Source organism: Parasteatoda tepidariorum, chromosome 1, assembly GCF_043381705.1.
Source record: "Parasteatoda tepidariorum isolate YZ-2023 chromosome 1, CAS_Ptep_4.0, whole genome shotgun sequence".
NCBI classification, from domain to species: Eukaryota; Metazoa; Arthropoda; class Arachnida; order Araneae; family Theridiidae; genus Parasteatoda; species Parasteatoda tepidariorum.
In genome coordinates, this window is record NC_092204.1 from 68,619,620 (window position 1) to 68,641,143 (window position 21,524).

A 21,524-nucleotide genomic window follows, 5' to 3' on the forward strand; every position below is an offset into this window, starting at 1 on the left:
CAAAAATAAGAAAACTACAGAATTGCATATCCAACAACCTTACGCCTATTACTTTTATCACTGCTAAGTATTATAAAAGAAAATTACCAATGTACATGGTGCTAATCCATTTTCCTTGTATAAATCACTTTTAATTGTTTCTAAAAATAAGAAAACTACAGAAGTGCGTATCTAACAACTAAACGCGTTATTTTTATCACTCCTAGTAATGTTGAAAGAAAGTTATCGAAGTTCATCGTAGTGATCCATTCTCAACGTACAATTTTTTTTTTTAAATTTATTCTGTAAACACCAAGAAAACTACAGAATTACATACTTAACAACTTAGCGCCAGTTATTTTTATCACTGCTAACTATTATAAAAAAATTATCGACGTTTACCTATGGCGGTGATCTTAACTAATTTTCCTTATAGGATAACGACCATGTGCAGAAAGATTCAAAAATAGCCTTTTTTAATCCAAATGAATATTTCTTTCTGATGCAATTGCTATTTTTCCTGAAAATTTTTCAGCTTTCTCAAGTGTGTGGCAATACCACTTTTTTGTCCTCCTTGCTTGCTTAAAATTAGTTGCCTGCGAATACCACTTTAAATTAATTTCTGCTAATTACTGCTACAACTATGATAATTACAAATCTTTTTAAATTCTTTCAAAAATGACCCGAAATTCAACCTGGATTGGGAAAGGTCGCTTGACGACCTTGTGAGAAATATGGGCGTGACGTTACCTAATTAAATGTAGCAAGATCAAGATCAAATATATTCAAATTACTTTCTATATTTTTCTTGCTTCAAGTAGGTATATAAACTGTCGTTCGATTGATTCAGAATCATTCAAGCTCTCCAGTTCCGAAGTTTATCTTTTCTTTAGAAAAATATTCTTAATCATACAACATGATGTTCAAGGTAAGATTTATCATGATAAAAAAAATGGATTCTTAAAATACGTAATTAAATGGTCTAAAATAATAAATTTAATGAATAATTTCAAAGATAGCAATTAGCCTTCAGTTTGCTTACTATAGTTTGCCTACTTAGCTTACTATATTCGCTGGTTTGCGCAATATTTTCATAAACTAAAATGTCAAGTTTTAGGCAGAAACGATTCATAATTTTTCTTAACCCTCTGACTCTTTAGTTATGAAATACAGCCTCGTACACCTAAGTCCTTTTTTCGTTAACGGAAAAATTTTTCAAACATGACTTACTTCCAAACTATAGTTTTTTAAACTTGCACTTATTTGCAATAATTTAGATCTTAGATAAACAATTGTTCATCATTAAAATTTCTTTAATTTACAAATTCAATAACTAATAAATTGTTAATTACTGATATTTCAATTACTGATGAAATTCAATTACTGATAAATTTTCAGAATAAAAATTAATTTAAACTACTTTCTTTTGATTTTACATTTTAGAACAAATATAATTCCAAGAATCTAACAGATTTTTTTAGTAACTATTAGATTTTTTATAATTAAAAATACCAAAATATATTTTTACTTCTAATTAGAGAGTCAGAAAAAATATATATATATAAGAGACACCGGTGTTCTATCTACGCCAAAGGGTTAAAGTAATTATTTTGGACTACAATTTTTTGAAATATTGCTGCCATTCAAAGTTTTCTTCTTTAAAAATAATTTTAACAGGTTTTTTTTTTTTTCAAATTTTATTATTTTCATTTCTCATTTGAAAGATTCGAAAAGAATATTCGTTGCATTCTTTTTGTATTCATATAAAAAAAATTTCATTTATTAACATAGGCTTTAATACACGGACATAAAAGGAAAACAAATGTATGAAAGTGACTCAAGTTTTGATCAACATTTAGTATAGCGTTATTGAATTAATTAATATATTTTTACTTGTAATTGGAGCTTTGGAAAAAATATATATTTAAGGGAGACCGGTGTCCCATCTTTGAAATAGGGTTAAAACAATTTTTAGATAATAAATTTTAGAAATATTACTGCAATTAAAAGTTTCCTTCTTCAAAAATAATTTTAACTGCTTTTTCAAGGTTTATTTTTATTTCTAATTGGAAAGTTTCGAAAAAAAATCCGTTACTTTCTTTTTGTATTCCTGTAAAAAAAGTTTCATTTGTAAAAGTAAATTTCATTTACATATGCTTCAATACATAGACATAAAAAAAAATTGTATGAAAATGATTCAACATTTGATCAGCATTTAATATAACATAACTGATTTAATTATTAATGAAAAAAAATATTTTTCTTACAGGCTCTTCTTATCGCCTCCCTTGCCGCCGTTGCACTAGCACAATACGGCTATGGTCACGCCCCTGCATACGGTCATCATGATGACTACGTAAGTTTACTTTATGATTTTCATTCCATGTTTCTTGAATTTATTAAAAAATATTTTATAATCCGTAAGATTTTTAATAAGTTTTAATTATATTTCAAATGTACATTGCGGACGTTGATAAGCTTTAGACATAAAGAACTGAAAAAAATCTCTATATTTAAATTTTAAAGCTAGTCTGCACTTTGCTAGTATAGTTTTTCACAGTTTTAAAGCAGAAAAATTTTACTTACACTAATTCAAAAATTTCAAATTTCATTTTCCAATTTTACTTTATTTGAACATTATATTTTTAAAGATGTGAAAAAATATATTTTTTTTAATATTAGCTAAAAAAAGAGTTAAAGGTTGTTGAAAGAAAAATAGAAGAGTTGAGTATTAGTGTAGAGTGTTTTTTCTTAAGTAACGAGTAAAATACAAGTACAAGAATAAAAGTACCGAGTTTTTAACAGAAAGTACAGTTCCAGAAAAGCAACGAATGAAAAGTTAAAATACAATTATAACAAATGCATTTACATACTGAGAAGTAAGAATCGATTCACAGAATATGATAATATTTACCGTGTTTCTGGCTCTATGGGAACACCAGAAAGCTCGATAATTTTTACTGAAGCGGTATGATAATAATTCGCAAGTGTTCTTATCAAATATTTTTCATATCGTAACTTACATTTTTTTTAATTTACTTGTAATGATTTTTTCTTTTTACTCTATCAAAAATTACAGGTCACATAATAACGGTATATTTGTATTGGCACATTTTGTGCATCATTCATAAAATCCATTTTATCTTAAAATCCATTTTACCCGTTCCATTTTTCAGAAAATGTATCTTAATTTTTATAATAATATTTATTTAACTAGAGTGATTCAATAATTTCACGAAAGATATTACTCTAAAAATTTAGTTATATCAGATTTTTTATTCAGTAATATGTTCCAGTAGCAATGAACTTTACGGTAAAAAGTATTGACACCTTCAGTGTCGACATTTTTTACCAGAATTTTATCCGAAACTTCTGCAGTGTAATGTGCTTTAATGTATATAGCTAATTAATTTTAATTTTCATTACAATGTGAAATGTAAATATGATTTTTAAATTACCTTTGAGTATTATATTAAATATAGTTTTAATAAAAATTAATAGAATCTATAGATATAAGACAAAAAAGTAAAAATATCGAAGGCAAAATACTCAATCGTTAGTAACTGTACTGAGGAATAAGATTTTTGATCGCAAAACATGAAGTAACCCCATTAAATCCCCATTAGTTTTGATATATCTATACTTTTTAGTCACTCTTAAAGTTTTATGAGTTTTAGAATAATAATCGTACATAATTTGACAAAAATTTTAAATTATCTATGTCTACAATTTAGGCTCAACCCATCCCATACCAATATGGATACGACATTGCTGGTGACCACGGTGAATTCAAACAGACCAGACAAGAGCAAGGAGATGGACACGGAAATGTTCAAGGAAGCTACAGCTACGTTGATGCCCATGGAATCCAAAGACAAGTTGACTACGTAGCTGATGGACATGGTTTCCGTGCCTCCGTAAAGACCAATGAACCAGGAACCGAAAGCCAAAACCCCGCTGATGTTGAACTCCATGCCCAACCTGCTCAAGTACACCAACCAGCCTACTCTGCACCAAGATACGCTGCCGCCCCAGCCCCACACTACGGAGGATACGGACACTACTAAAAAGGTACCTTTTCTTTTTTAATTTATATGTCAATTTGTTCAAAATATATCAAAAACTAGTAAATGCATAAAAATGTCATTGTGACATATATGGAAATCATAAAAAAAGAGTTAATAGAGTTAAAAGAGTTAAAAGAGTTAGAGTCCACTATTAAATAGGTATGAACACATAATATATATAGGTATATAATAGGTATAGGTATAGAAACGCAAACATTTTATTAAAGATTTCGATGCAAAATTTATTTATTGTTAACATGAGGTGTTTGACTAAACGGTCTTAATGTAAACAACCGTTACTGGTGCATTAATTTAGAATTCAAACTTATGATATTAGTGCTTAATTTAAATTTATTATTTATTTTAAAATTAATTTTAGCAGTCGGTTTTTTATTAAAGATAAAAAAGAGTTTCTGATGAGATTCCAGGGGTCCCACATTACTATAAAACAACTCAACTCAACTTTCGCACGAAGAAATAGTTGTAAGTTCGTACTACTAGACTAATTTCAGTTCTGACAATGAGAGAACGTGATAATTAAACAATTTTACCGAACAGATGTTTTTCTAATTTAGCAATTTATACAATTAAGAAAATGATGATTATTTTTCTACACTTATTCAATAAAACCATTATTTTTGTAAAAGTTCAATCTGAAATTCATTAATAATTTAATTAAATGCTTGTTTATTTAAATTTTTTATGTCATGAGTTATATTTAAAGTTGATTATATATTTACTTGAGTTTATATCAGCTGATTGTATTTTTTGCACAATAATTTCAATTCATTCAATCTTTACAGAAAGTGCCAAAAATTGAGTAAATTTTACATAAATTGATTAAGTTTCATTTCAGTTGATAAAATTTTACATAAAAATATTTAATTCTATTAATCTTTTTTAATTAAATATTAAATTGCTTTTATTCAATAGTATTTAACCTTCGAACTAAAGTTATGTAATATGTTGAATTTATTATTTTTCTTGAATTTACTGAGACTATTCAAATTTTTTCAAATATTTAATGGAAAATTTTAGGTAAAATCACAATAATTCGTTCTTAATACCATTTAAAGTTGATATCTCATGTATTCAATTTAATTGATGCATTCAATTAAATCTGATTAGGTTTACTCATGCTACTTTCAAAATTGAATGATTATTTTGCCAGAAAAAAACATGCAAAAAGAAAATATGATTAAAATACGTGGTTTCACTTATAGCAATTTTAGTGTTTTAACAATTATAGAAAAATATTCCCTCCTCTTACTAAAATTCTTATAGCATTGCTAAATATCATGCGAAAGCTTAACAATAAGCATATTAAAGCAATATGAAAAACAGAATCATTAGACAAAATCTGTATTTTAAACAAGAGAAATATTCCTTCGATATTCTTTTTAATTATTACAGTATTGTTTAACATTTGAGAGTTCTAAAATGGAATATTATTTGAGTTTTATTGTAAAATATTTCTAATAATAATATTTTTTTCATTTCAGATAAATCATCTAGGATTTTACAATTTACAAAAGAATTTATTGCTACTCTAAAATAGAATCATTTATTATAGAATTTCTCATGTATGATCAACATTTCTATTTATTACATGAAGCCTAATCCTTCGTTTCTAATCCACTTCAGGAATTAATTATTTAATTTTGTATGAAAATAAAAACAGCTTTATGGCTTATCACATGATTTTGTAAATATTTAGTTCAATAAATTAATTTATTTTTAATTGTGTCATATATTTATTCACTATACTATTTAGCAATAGAATTCATCCTGTAATTTATTAGGTTTCACACATTTCGAGACATTTTAGATGATTTGAGGCTATCAGCCTTAAAATTTATAAAATATACATGTTTTCCATAAAACAAAATCCGGTTACTTAAAATAATATATTCAAATATGGAGCATTCAAAATAATATTTCTATAATTAAAATAAGTCACAACATATTCTTCAACACAACTTCCATTTATTGTGATCTTCCTATTACTTTCGCAATAAAGAAAATATTTATTTTCGTGTTTTAATACTTTTATAACGAAAGCGATTACAATGTACGCAAAGATAATTTAAAAAATATTGTCTTTTTTTTAAAGCAATTTTAAATTTTTTTAACATATAACTTTCAATTTAAACTGTTCTAAAATATTGATAAAAAATGTTTTTAAGCATTAATTATATTTTGTGGATGTAACAACATTGCTATATTATTAAATTTTGCTCAAATAATTATAAAAATATTTATAATTTAACCGTTAAACTGCATTTTATGTCGATAGTACATAATATTAGTTAAACTGTTGAAGGGATAAAGTAAGATATTCTAGCTTTATTTTACTACTTTTCCCTTCAGAGTAAAAGAAGTGTAATAAATGCTGCATTCAGGTTTCAAAAAAGTTCTTGAAAATAAGAAGTAATTTTGAAAAATTTTTCATGATGGACACGGTTAATGGTTTACGTCAGTTGGAAACGAAGTGGAAAACATTTTGATCATTTTGAGAATATTTAATATATAAATGATATAATATATAGCTCTACCTTAAGTATATTTTCCTTGAATTTTTAACAATTATGCTTTAAAAAAAGTTGGTTTTACATTGTTTAGAATTATAATTTTTCAAAATAATTAGAATATTTCTGAGAAAAGAACTTAAATAGTCTAAAAACTCCTACAATCTAAATATATCTTAGTAAAAGAACGAATTTTTTTAATGTAATGCTTTTGCAAATTCAATAATTAAGGTAAAGAATAATAAATGCATTAATACTAAGCCAACAAACAAGTTATTAAAATAACAAAGCAGTAAAAAATTCTCAAGCTTCTGATGGCAGCTACTTTACAACAAACTGGTGCTTCACTATGTGTTCCATTACACCAGCGATTCTCAACCTGTGGGGCGCGCCCTCCTAGGGGGGCGCTAGCCCACTTGAGGGGTGGCGCGAGAATACCCAAGAGAAAATATTCTTTTAAAATATTAATTAACTGGATGGAGGGAAAGCGCACATACACACAGAAAACGAAATACATTTCGACATATTTAATAACTTATATTAAAGTATAACAACTTATTAAATCAAAACTTAAGGTGGGGAGCCAAAGGTGGCTTTGCTTTGAGGATTTTTTCTAATTTTCTGGCTGTGTGGCTGAAATTTTTTTGTAACATCTTACAACTATCTCTAGTACATATCACGTATACTTTTAATTAAAAAATAAAATTTCATTTATTTTATAGTACAATTTCAAAATGGTAGCTTCTGCTCCTAAGGTTTCCCGCATGTTCCAAAGGTGAGCCATATATTGAAATCACTTTTTCACTTACTCAAATTATCTTTAGAAAAGACACTTGGACTGGCAAACTTTTAAAAAGGTACTTTAAGTGTCTTTCGCTGGTGGGGACAAGTCTTACGGACTATAAAAAATGATATTTGATTTTAGAGTGTACATAAATATTTTACAGTGATATAGTTCTTGTGTGAAGTCACTAGCGATTCTCTTGAGTAAACTCATTAGAGTAAATCAAGAATTACTGATTTCATTGTGTCAAAAGGGTTAACTAACCATAACTAATAAGTAAGAGTTAAATAACCATACAAGAGTTAACTAACCTAACCCATAACTATAAAAATAGCCTAATTTACAAGAAAATACCAAAATCTATCACAAACACACTCATAACTACCACAAAAATTCTAAAAAATACTTGAAAAATCACTTTAAAATGTAATTAAAACAAAAAATTTGAAGCAAAGTATCGCAAACTCTGCTAAAGAACAGAACGTCAAAATATTACAAACATTTAAAAAATACTGAAGTTCCACGTTTGCTTAAAATGAAATAAATCAATTGGAATTCAATTAAATCATTCCTTTTTGATAAATAATATACTACGCAATGATTTATGATGAACTCTTTTATAGATTTCATGTTTGTTTCCGTTGGTGGCCCACGTGTCCGCCGCCTTTGTCTGGCCACCTTAGGAACATGCATAGGGTCACCATTTACACGACTTAGAACTACTAATCTGATAGATTAATTCGAATTTAAGTAATGTGGTTAAATAAAAAGAAATAAGGTCTCAGAAAACGCATTTTAACTCAAAGTTCTAAGAATTTAAACATATATAAATTACAATATCTTTTTATATACCCGGAAATTAGAACGACAACTGCAAAAAATAAAATCACTTCATAGAACGGAGGTCATTGAAGGAAATATCTTCCAATTCAGCCACGTGCACCTCAGATACAAGATATACAATGCAGCAAGGCCATCTTGTGATTCGAAATAAATTTAATTCTACTTTTGGGGGATGAGCTACGTTAGGAGCACTAACCACCTTTGGTTCACCCACCTTACTTAACACGTTCACACCGGGAGAAGTGAAAATACTGATACGAGAAAAGAGAAAATAAGAAGAACTATTTCAATATTAGATAATATTCGGGAGGAGTTAATCTATTCTCAACAATAACAATTCACTGTAAGGAAATTTATCGCGGCGAAGAAGCAATTCAATATAAAAATTGCATCCGTTAAAAACAATTGGTAGTTATAATTTTTTATTATTCCCGGAAAAAAAACTACAAAATGAAATTTATTGTTACCAGTTTTTACTCCGAAGCGCTGCCAATATGAGACAATCTAGCATGACCCACCGATGGGTCACCTCGGCGTGAACGTGTTAATTAAAACATACTAAATTAAAAACAAATTTAATAATTATTAGTGTCTTCCTTGGGCCTGTCTTGCAGAGCAAAGTTTTTCGAGGTAAGGCTTAATATTAGAAATAGCCACTCTCAGTTCTGTTTCTATATTTAGCCGAGATCTATATTTTGTCTTCAAAGAAGCGACAGCAGAAAATCCTGTTTCACAAAAGTAGGATGTTAAAATGGTAATAAATACAAAATGCCCTTGTTTTTAGTGCAGAAAATCATCCTCTACTCCAGCCCGAAATTCAAATAGTGATTTATTACTAAATTGTATTTTGGTTTCGCCACTTGTCGTGAAGTCTGTGAATTTTTCTTCCCAATCAATTGAGAGTCCTTCGGAAGTCTTATGAAATGAATCCCTAACCCACTCGTAACTTGCTATCAGTTTGTCGTCAGCAAGAAAGTACTTTTTCAAATTCTTTGCCAAGCATGGCTAAATGATTTTCAATGGTTACAAAAACAACATTTACATGTTCTTTTTCAGCCTTATAAGTTTTAGTACAATTATCCACACTTGCAAACATTGTTAGGATTTTTTTTGCGTTAAATTTATGCCACCCAATTCCAATTTTCTACAAAAAGCATTAACTTTATCACTCGTATCCAACATATGTGTATTTGCTTTTTGGAGTTGAAGATTCAAGCTATTTAATTTCTTGAATATGACACACAAGTAGCTCAATTTCATCACAAATAAACAATCGCGAAAGTTCTCGGCTTCCGGTCTGCTGTCTTCTAGGAAAATGGCGATTTATTCTCTTAATTCATAAACATGTTGCAAAAATTTCTCACGTGCTAAACATCTTGCCTCGCAATTAAATAGTAACGCTGAATGTACTCAACCCATGTCTTTACAAAGTGTGGAAAAGATTCTCGATCTCAAGGGTCTCATTTTTATATAATTTACTATGGTTACAAAAGTAGTTAACACAATATTCGAACCAAGACTCATTTCTTTCGAAGTCAAAACTTCTCTGTGGATCATGCAATGTGTCCAAACGCATTGAGGTGATTTTTGTTTTACAATTGCTTGTATACTTTCGAATCTTCCAAACATTGAACGAGCACCATAGGTGCATATTCCGACGCAATTTTTGCATTCTATGTCTTTCTCATTCCTAAAATCATTTAAAATAACAAATAATGCGAGCGTTGCTGTTTTGAGTGAGACTGATTTGCAGAAAAGTAGTTTTGCTGACATATTATCACAAAATCGAATATAGGCAATTAAAAGAGCATCTATATTAATATCTGTAGCTTCGTCAAGATGTATTGAAAAAAATTTGACTCGCAATTTTGAGAAAAGCTGTCATTTTACATCTTCAGCTATATCATCAATTCGACGAGCAACAGTATCATTTGAAAGAGGTGTGGACTGTAATTGTTTAGAAAAATTATTACCAAACATAGTTTCTACAGTCTCAATTGCTGTTAGCTTTTACTTTACTTTCGTTTTGAGAGTTAAAAATAATTTAAAGACAGAATTCAAAATACTCAATATACATTATTGTTGTATACATTTTACTGTAAGCAGGGGGAGCGATGAAACTTTTGATTAGAAACTGGACCGCGATTACTAAAAGGTTGAGAAACGCTGCATTACACCAAAACCAAGTATAGTTCCTAGTGTAGTAAAGCCCCTAGAATGTTCTTTTACACTACTTGGTGTAAAGTGGCCAACACCATGTTTTTTATTTAGTAACAGTAAATATTATAACGACAGTAAGCTATCATACACATAAGAATCAGTAAAGTTACTTTTAAAATACAATATAAAACAGAATCTAAAGATGCAATTTAAAGCAAAGATCATAAATTTTTGAGACATATTTACAGTTTTTCTTAAAATAAAAATAGTTGGTTAATCAGACAAACACACAGAAGAGGCAGAATAATATGAATTCGATCAAAACTGAAGTGAATAGAAGTTAAATATTTAAAAATTATTTTATACAATTGATAAATTTAAGTAAATCTTATGAAACTAAAGCTAAAAACGTACACGCATTTCATAAATATTTATATCAGTTGTTTATCAAATAAATGCAAAAAGGTTAACGATCAGATAAATTACTTGACAAATAATTGACAACAATCAATATTTTTTATCATTCAGGGAAATAATTCTAACTCACATGGTATTTAGTCGGCTATGGCAAGATTGTCAAATAAATGTGATAAGAAATACGTTTCATGTAGACAAACGGCCATCTTGGCTTCTATATTTACAATATCTTAAAATTGCACAATTATTCGCCTTTAAACTTTAAATAACAGTCAAAGATCCTTTATTATACGTTTAAAACTAGATTTTCCATTATTTCATAAAAACGTTTAGTTAAATACTTAAATATACATCTATTACTCTCCAAATTTACGGACCTCCGAAAAACAGCAGATGCGGTCATGTTAACCGTAGGAGTTTTTCGTGAATTTTCACACCATGTAACGCAAATGCAAGTTAGTTCCATAAAAAAGTCCTCCACGAATTCTAGTTTGTCTCTGATTCAAGAGTTCCCTTGTCTTCAGGGGTGAGTTCAAAACTACAAGGCTATGGAGTTGAACATTTATAGTCATAAACTCATAATCGTGTCTGCTGTTATTTACCAATGAGCTATAAATTAGAGTAGGCTTCATCAATTATTTGTCTAAATATTCAACTACATCCTTTGAATTGTGCTAGAACGTTCGATTCGTTGTTAACTTGAAAGAAAGTAAGCATTCACACAATTTTTATAGTTTTTCAATGCGCAATTCGCGACCGCAACGCTCGAGTACGCCCTCTAGCAGGAGTCTGAAAATAGCAAGCATTAATTTACTAAGTTTTCATTTAGTTCCATCGAAATCATTGGCAGAATCAGGCGCCATTTTCTTAGCAGCAAATAAGGAGCAAAATTCCCCTAAGGAAAAGGCGAAAGAACTTGAAAAAACTCTCCAGAATATTGGTAAATCTTTCAGAAACAGAACAAGTCAAACATTTGAAGAAAAATTCCTCAACAATTTTTATCTTCTATTATCAAAAAACTTGCAACTGATAACTTCCGATTTCGGGATCGCTGATCACTGTTACAGATGTGTATTACGGAAAAATACATTGCTGCTGTCTTCAATTCATTACAAATTAAAGTGAAGTCAATATTGTTTTCTATATTCCAATGAATAAATGTGAATTCAGAACGTACAGAACTGTAATAGTTATAGAATATTCTTCTTCTTTTTATAGAATAGTATATATTTCTGAATCTATATAATTCGGAAAACAACAATGAAGAATTATCAGAATTACTTGAAATAGTATCATTTGTACTGATTATTCATACATTTTTATCGTTTTCTTGGTAAGTGTCTTTTAGTTTTGAAGGAATAATTTCAACTAGAATTCAGCTATTCTGTTTTTAAGCTACATATTAAAATTCATATCGAGATCTTACAATTATAAAATTTTGCTGTGTGGTTTGTTATCTAAAAGTAATGAAGGGATAAACTATGTATATATTATTGGAGAATAAAGTTTTCAAACAAAGAACATATCATTTTGGAATTCTCCGGATTTATAATAATCAGGTAAGTGTTATGATTTTTATAATAAAAAATTTGCTTGCAAGTAATTTTTTTTTCTTATTTGATGATAATTCTCTACGGAATGATTTTTTACGTTTGATTAAAAACTAGAAGAATAAAAAAAAAGAAACAATATGGAAGTTTTTTATTTCAGTATGAGGAATTTTTAAAATCGTCTTTTTATTCTATGAATTCTTTTTCTTACGTTTTTTAGTTTATAATTTTTTGATAAAAATTGTTGTTAAAATAATTTTTTTGAAAAATTAAATGGTATAACATTATTTGCTTATGTAAACTTCGTGCATATTCTAATGTTTGAAGTAATATGATTCAGAAAAATAAGGAATAAAAATTCGGTACTTGCGTATTAACGCCACCGCAACTACAGATTTGGTGGTTGTTAAGTGCATCTACACCTAAAGTTTTTGCGACAAATCATAAAATAAAACACTTTATTATTTAAAATCAAAACACTTTCAAAATTCAGAACACTTTATTTAAAATCAAAGTAGTTAATCGGATTTCGGTGGAAAATGAGCCGATATAGAGTTTAACATAGATTCTAAACAATCTCTATTTTCTTTCACCTCATGCTGTCGCCACATGAACTCTAATAAATAAGATTCCAAATGAAATTACATTTCCAAAACGTACGTTTACCATAATAAAGTTTCATGTCATAAGAATCGGTACATTTTCGNGGGAATAGGTACGTTTTTTCGGTAAAATATTTCGCTCCTGAAAAAATAAAATTGCATCTTGTTCTATTTTTGGCAAATCCCAAAGACGCATTTTTGTAGCACTAAAAAATGGAGTCAAAAATTGAAGAACATATCATTTTGGAATTCTCCGGATTTATAAAGCAGGTAAGTGTTATAATTTATAAAATAAAAAATTTTACTTGTAAATAATTTTTTATCTTATTTGATGATAGTTTTCTATAGAATGGTTTTCTACGTCCGATTATTAATAAAACAAAAACATGAACGTTTTTTTATTTTAATGTGAAGAATTTTTAGAATTGTTTTTTTCGTTTGTTTCGTAATCATTCTTTATTTTAGGTTTTTTAGTTTCTAAATAATGATTTTTATTAAAATTGTTGTCAAAAAACTATTTTTACAAAATTAAATTGCATGTAAGATTTTGAGGCTTATGTATACTTTTTGCTTTTTTTTAATGTTTGAAGTAATATGATTCTTAAAACTATGGAATGTAAAGTTTAAATAGGCTTTTCATGTTATATCATTAAATTTAGTGAAACTATTTCTCAGGAGGTTTTAACTCTAATAAGAAGATACATATTTCTTTCCTGTTTATTTACAAATATTTTTCCGATGTGTTTTGGATGTTCCTTCCCTAAAAAAAAAAAGAGATANCCATTTTGTTTCCGTTTGCATAAGAAAGAATATCAAGCATTTTTTTTTTTTTAAATTTAATAAGCCACAATAAAGAAGAAACGTTACAATGCTACACGCTACATTAAAGACGTTTCCAGAGTAACTGAATGACTGTTCATTTAGAAATCGCAAGTATTCATCTCATACAACAGCGCCCCCTATAGTTCGTTGCGATCGCGATACACCACAGTTTTCACAATGAATAAAATCATTTGAAGGTGGAAGTCATTTATTGTCTTACTTAAATTATTTATTTCATTATACTTCAATGAAAGTTAAATTCATAAGTAGGCTTCGGAAATAATAATGTAAGCTTCGTCACTTTTCTTTTAAATTTAAATTTTAGTTGATTGATTAAATTATCAAAATTATTCATTAAATTTCTTTTGAAAATTGATGCAATATTACAAATGGTCTCACTTACCCCCACCCCCCAAAGAAAAACTCATGATATTCCATTTTATAAGGAAAGTATTAGGAAAGATTTATTTGAATATTAGGCGGATGTCCCACTAGCATTAGAGGCATCCCTGCCCTTGCTACCGTGTACAGCCGCGTCATTTATCCAATAATATTTTGAATATATACAGTCCTTGTTTTATGTTTAAGTAGGAAATTAGAGTAAGAAAGAAGAGCCGATCTTATTTAGTTATGCTTCCTAAATCAGAATTATGTTTTTACAAAATTAATTCGGTATATTACTTGTTCAGTACAGTATAGTACAGTCTAAATATCTGTATTGCCTGAGGTCCAGCTAATCAAATATTAATCAAAATTGATAATAGATTAAGTAATAATGCCACAATGTTTAAAATAGTTAATTCCAGTTAAGCGTGATTTACAGAAATTTAAAAAATACAAATTATTAAAAGAAAACTGCTCTTTAAAACCTTTAAGTTAACCCAAAAACCTTATCATTTGTTCTTTCAAAAAAACTGCTTGAAATTTCATTCATTTGAACTGACCATTAAAGTGCGTTAACTTTTAAGTTTCAATAATAATGAAAAATAATTACATCTTCAATTAAATCACAAATATTAATTGTTTTAAGTCAGTAAAATTGTTATTTTTGAAGTTTATTTTTTCAGTAGTTTTTAAGTTATACATTTAATACGAAAATATAAGAGACACAAGGAATTCCGTGCATATTTTTTTTCAACTTGAAGGAAAAAAATTCACTTAAAAATTGGAATTACCTAAGAAAAAATAAAATAGAGAAAGGAGAGATAATAATTGACAAATTTTTAAAACAGCAAAACAACAGTTACTAAAGATGAACAAAATTTATTTGAACTGAAACAGAAATACTGAAAAAAAAAATCAAAAAAATTACACTTTAATTAGCAAACAACATTCTTAGATATTATTAAAAACGAATTACTTATGTAGAAATGGTATGCTTTAAAAAAACGGCTTGCTGAAGAAAAAAAATGGTATTTTTAACTTTTTACTTACCCTTTATACTATTGAAAAATTTCAGAGAAACCTGAAAATAAGAACTATTTCACAGGTGGTTGCTGACGTTTAGTTGGAAAGATCAAACTTATGTGACTTGATTGCATGAGATGATTCGAAAATTGAGATGGGATAGCTGAGAATAGTTACCAAGCACATCATCTTTGAACAATATATTAAATTGAACAAGATTACACTTTTTTTTTATTTTAAAAGATATTCTCTCTATTTATGAATGCATTTTCATAAATTTCATGTTATAACCGTCTTTGAACAGTCTAAAGCCCTGGATACGTAGATTAAGTAGCGACACACCATCTTATTGACCGGACTTTCTGTTCTTAAACGCAATTTTTATTGATCAATATTTTCTTATTCTTGAAGATATCATAATTTTTAACATTTTATTCATTTTTATTTTTTTCTCTGAAATTATATGCTTTATTTTTATTCTATTCACTGGAAATAATACCTTATCTATAAGTTAAAACTTTATCATTTTGTCTTTCATAAACTGCTGCAATTTTTTGCTGTCGTTTTTTTATGAGGTTCAAAGGGTGGTATAATTTGAGAATTTAACCCATCAATTTTGAAGAATTTAAAAGAATTTTATGGGCATTATTATCGTGTTTAAAGAAAAAGTTTCCCCAATATTTCAAATCTTTTTCTTCTTTATCAATACCAATTGCTATTTGCTCTTTTAGAATAAAAAAATTACGAAAACTTAAAGTACAATTAGTTAAATTTAAAATGAAATCTCAATTATAATTTTAGATGCCAATAACAAAATCTAAAAATATTTCAAAATTGAGGTTTAATTTTTAAAATATTAAATAAAATGACAATGTGTTTATCAATTAAATATAAAACCGTACTATTTTACCCTATAAAGTACATAAAGATATTTAATTCATCTATTTTATGTCTTTTTTTAATAGTTTGTCACCTCAAATGTTAACAAAATAAACAGTTGAATTTATTTGCACTTGGTAACTTTGCATTGGTGAATTTATCGCCAGCACTGGCGAAAAGGAAAAGTACTTATAAAACATATTATAAATATAAAACCAATTAACTCACTTGAACAGCATTAATATTTTCAGAAATAATCTTGTCTTTAATTGTATTACCTTATACTCTCATCAATATCACAAACATAAGAGTTAAAGCTCTTAAATTTATATGGATTCACTTTGATTGAAATATATTATTTGGGTATTTATAAAATTGCACGGTAAATATTTTATTTTAGTAAATAATTTCAAAAACAAAACATGTTAATTTTATCAATCGGATGAAAGTTAAACAATCAATCTGCGAGGTATATAAAATGAAAAAATAAATATATATTTTACTGAATTAGTGCAAAGATATTCAAATTGTAAATTTATATATTTCGTTTTGATTCTTTAATAATTTTATATGTTATTTCTAATTTTATAGTTTTATTTCAACCTGGATTGGAAAAGGTCGCTTGACGGCCTTGTGAGAAATATGGGTGTGACGTTACCTAATTAACTGTCGCAAGATCACGATCAAAATATTCAAATTATTTTCTAAATTTTTTCTTGCTTCAAGTAGGTATATAAACTCTCGTACGATTGACTCAGAATCATTCAATCTCAACAGCTCTGAAGTTTATCTTTTCTTTAGAAAAACATTCTTAAGCATACAACATGATGTTCAAGGTAAGGTTTATCATGATTTTAAAAAATGGATTTTTAAAATACGTAATTAAACGGTCTGAAAAAATAAATTTAATAAATAATTTCAATGATGGCAATTAGCTTTCAGTTTACTTACTATAGCTTTTATACTATAGTTTGCTACTATAGTTTACTATAGTTTGCTTACTTAGTTTACTACATTCGCAGGTTCGCACAATATTTTTACAAACTAAAATGTAATGTTTCTTTAGGCAGAAACTATTATAAAAATAATAATGATAGTAATAATAATTTTACTCAGCCCTTTGACGCAGAATTTTCATGAAGCATATTTATCGTACTTTTTTCATTATTTTGTATTAATTTAAGGCCAAAATAGGTTAAAAAGTATTGTATTTAGTATTTTAAAAATTTTTGATTATGAAATACGGCCTCAGACAACGGTGTCCTTTTTTCGTTAAAGGTAAAATTTTCTTAGGATAACGTTAAAGGTAAAAAATTTCAATTTTCTAAACACTTCCAAACAATAATTTTTCAAAATCACACTTATTTGCTGTAATTTAGATCTTAGAGAAACAATTGTTTATCATTGAAATTTCTTTAATTTACGAATTCAATTATTGAAGAATTTATGATTATGAATAAAAAAGCAATTTAAACTACTTTCTTTGGATTTCACATTTTAGAATAAATATAGTAATAATTTTAGTAACTATTAGATTTTTTTTATAATTTAAAATACCAAAAAATAGTTTTACTTGTAATTAGTGCTTCTGAAAAAAATATATATATTTGAGGGACAACAGCGTCCCATTTTTAAGAAAGGGCTAAAACAATTTTTTAGATAATAAATTTTAGAAATATTATTATAATTAAGAGTTTCCTTCTTCAAAAATAATTTTGACTGTGTTTTTAAAGTTTTATTATTTTTATTTCTCATTTAAAAGTTTCGAAAAAAATATCCGTTACCTTTTTTTTCGTATTCCTGAAAAAATTGTTTTCATTTTATTAACATATGTTTTAATACATAGACATAAAAAGGAAAAAATTGTATAAAAATGAGTCAACATTTGATCAGCATTTAATGCAGCATAACTGATTTAATTATTAATGAAAAAAATATTTTTCCAATAGGCTCTCCTTATCGCCTCCCTCGCCGCAGTTGCATTAGCTCAATACGGCTATGGTCACGCCCCTGCATATGGTCATCATGATGACTACGTAAGTTTACTTTATGATTTTCATTCGATGTTTCATGAATTTGTATAAAAATAAATTATTTGTGAGAGTTTTAATAAGTTTTAATTATATTCGGAATGTACGTAGCGGACGTTAATAAGCTTTAGACATAAAGAACTGAAAAAAGATCTCCATATTTAAATTTTAAAGCTAGTCTGCATTTGCTAGTATAGTTTTTCGCAGTTTTAAAGCAGAAAAAATTTTAGTTACATAAATTAAAAAATATACAATTTCATTTCCTAATTATTTACTTTATTTGAACAAGATATTTTTAAAGATATGAAAAAATATACTTTATTCGAATATTTGCTGAAGAAAAAAGAGTTAAAAATTGTTAAAAGAAAAATAACACAGTTGAGTATTAGTGTAAAGAGTTTTTTCTTAAGTAACGAGTAAAGTACAAGTACTGGAATAAAAGTACCGAGTTTTAAACGGAAAGTATAATTATAGAAAAGCAATGAGTAAAAAGTTCAAATACCATTATAAAAATTGCATTTACACTCTCTGAAAAAAAGATATAGTTAAAACTGCAAGAATATGGCAATAATTACTGTGTTCCTGACTCTATGGGAACAACAAAAAGCTCCATAATTTTTATCGAAGCTCTTTGATAATAGTTCGTAAGTGTTCTTATCAAATATTTTTTTATTTCGTAGCTAAAATTTTATTAAATTCACTTCCAATGACTTTTTTTAATTGCACTATCAATAATACCGATTAAAATTATGGTATAAAGTACTGGCACTTTGGGTAAATCCATTTTTACCCGTTCCATTTTTTAGAAAATATATCGTAATTTTTAAAGTAATATTTATTTAATTAGAGTGATTCAATAATTTGACGCAGATATTACTGTAAAAATTTAGGTATATCAGATTTTTTATTCAGTAATATGTTCCAGTAACAATGGATTTTAAGGTAAAAATTAACCACACCCTGAGAGCCGGTTCTTTTCACCGAAATTTTGTTCGGAATTTCTTACAGTGTAATGTGCTTTTATGTATATCGCTAATTAATTTTAATTACACTGTGAAATTTAAATATAATTTTTTTATTGCTTTTAAATATTATATTATATAATTTTGTATATTTTTTGGAGTATAATATTTTGAATATTAAATTAAATATATTTTTAATAAAGATGAATAGAATCTATAGATATAAGACAAAAAAGGAGAAATATCGAGGAAAAAATGTACAATCGTTAATAATTGTACTTTCTTATAAAATAAAAAATGAGGTATGAGATTTTTGATCGCAAAACGCGAAGTAACCCCATTAAATTCTTATTAATTTTGATATTTCAATATTTTAAGGATTCTGGTTCAAACTTTTTAGTCTTTCTTAAATAAATTATATATGTCTACAATTTAGGCTCAACCCATCCCATACCAATATGGATACGACATTGCCGGTGACCACGGTGAATTCAAACAGACCAGACAAGAGCACGGAGATGGACACGGCAATGTTCAAGGAAGCTACAGCTACGTTGATGCCCATGGAATCCAAAGACCCGTTGACTACGTAGCTGATGGACATGGTTTCCGTGCCTCCGTCAAGACCAACGAACCAGGAACTGACAACCAAAGCCCCGCTGATGTTGAACTCCATGCCCAACCTGCTCAAGTACACCAACCAGCCTACTCTGCACCAAGATACGGACACTATTAAATAGGTATGAACAAATATGATATGTAGGTATATAATAGGTATAGGTATAGAAACGCAAACATTTTATTAACGATTTCGATGAAAAATTTATTTATTTATTTATTGTTAACATGAGGTGTTTGACTAAACAGTCTTAATGTAAACAACCATACTGGTGCATTAATTTAGAATTCAAACTTAGTTCTTAATTTCTTAATTAGTTCTTAATTTTATTTCATTAATTATTTTAAAATTAATTTTAGCAGTCTGTTTTTTATTAGAGATCAAAAACAATTTCTGACAACATACTAGGGGCCCCACATTGCTGTAAAACAATTCAACTCGACTTTCGTTAGAAGAAATAATTTTGAGTTTGTACTACTAGACTTCTGACAAAGAGGTAAAACGTGATAATTAAACATTTTTACCACAAAGATATTTTTGAATTTAGCAATTTATACAATTGTAAAATGTTGATAATTTTTTTCACTTATTCAATAAAACCATTATTTTTGAAGTTTGATCTAAAATTCAGAAATAATTAAATTAAATTTTTTGTTTATTTAAAATTTTGATTTGATGAGTAATATTTTACTAAGTTGATTATTAATTTACTTGAGTTGATTGACTTGATCAGTTGATTGTATTTTTTACAAAATAATTTCAATCTTTACAAAAACTGGGTAAATTTTACATAAATTGATTAAGCTTTAATTCGGTTGATTAGGTTTTGCATAAAAAAATTTTATTTTTTTAATCTTTTCATGTTAAATATAAAATTGCTTTTATTTAATAGTATTTTGCCTTCGAACTATCAACCAAAGTTATGGAATATGATAAAATTTACTATTTTTCTTGAATTTACTGAAATTACTAGAACTTTTTCAGATATTTAAAAGAAAGTTTTAAATAAAATCATAATAGTTAGTTCTCAATACCATTTAAAGTTGATATCTTATGCATTCAATTTGATTGATGCATTCAATTAAATCTGATTTTGTTTTCTTATGCTACTTCCAAAATTGAAGGTTTTTTTTAGTAGAAAAAACATACAAAAAGAAAATATGGTAAAAAAACATAATTTCACTAATAGCAACTTTAGTGTTTTAACAGTAATAGAGTAAATATCCCCTCCTCATACTAAAAGTTTTATAGCAATGTTAAATATCATGTAAAAGTTTAACATTAAGCATATTAAGGCAATATGAAAATCAGATTCATTAAGCAAAATCTGTATCCAAAACACACGAAATATTCATTCGATATTCTTTATAATTATTACAGAATTGTTTTACATTTGAGAGTTCTAAAATGGAATACTGTTTGAGTTTTATAGTAAAATATTTCTAATAATTAAGTGTTTTTTCTTTTCAGATAAATCATCTAGGATTTTACAATTTACAAAAGAATTCTATGCTATTCTAAAATAGGATCATTTAGTGTGGAATTTCTCACGTGTGATCAACACTTCTATTTATTTCATGAAGCCTAATCCTTCGTTTATAATCAACTTCAAGAATTAATTTTTTAATTTTGCATGAAAACAAAAACAGCCTTATGGCTTATCACCTTATTTTGTAAATATTTAGTTCAATAAATTAATTTATTTTCAATTGTGGCATATATTTATTGACTATACTATTCAGCAATAGAATTTATTTGTAATTTATTAAGTTAAACACATTTCGAGAAATTTTAGACGATTTGAAGCTATCAATTTCAAAATTTTTAAAATGTACACTGTCTCTCTAAAAAATTCTGTCACTTTAAGTAATATAT

At 27.3% G+C, this 21,524-nt stretch overlaps 2 protein-coding genes across 2 annotated transcripts in view; both read left to right on the forward strand.

The window, feature by feature from the left end:
* Positions 1–21,524, forward strand: part of LOC107438980 (uncharacterized) — a 55,038-nt gene that overhangs the window by 19,913 nt on the left and 13,601 nt on the right. Inside the window, exons 4-6 of the mRNA XM_071185629.1 lie at positions 16,855–16,874; positions 17,988–18,074; positions 19,467–19,763. Of these exons, the coding sequence (XP_071041730.1) occupies positions 16,855–16,874; positions 17,988–18,074; positions 19,467–19,763 (404 nt within the window). The remainder of the gene's footprint in view (positions 1–16,854; positions 16,875–17,987; positions 18,075–19,466; positions 19,764–21,524) is intronic.
* Positions 806–5,787, forward strand: LOC139425792 (cuticle protein 10.9-like). Its single transcript, XM_071181743.1, has 4 exons — positions 806–907; positions 2,249–2,335; positions 3,714–4,050; positions 5,549–5,787. Exons 1-3 carry the CDS (start codon positions 896–898, stop codon positions 4,044–4,046), a joined length of 432 nt encoding a protein of 143 aa, XP_071037844.1. The 5' UTR covers positions 806–895; the 3' UTR covers positions 4,047–4,050; positions 5,549–5,787.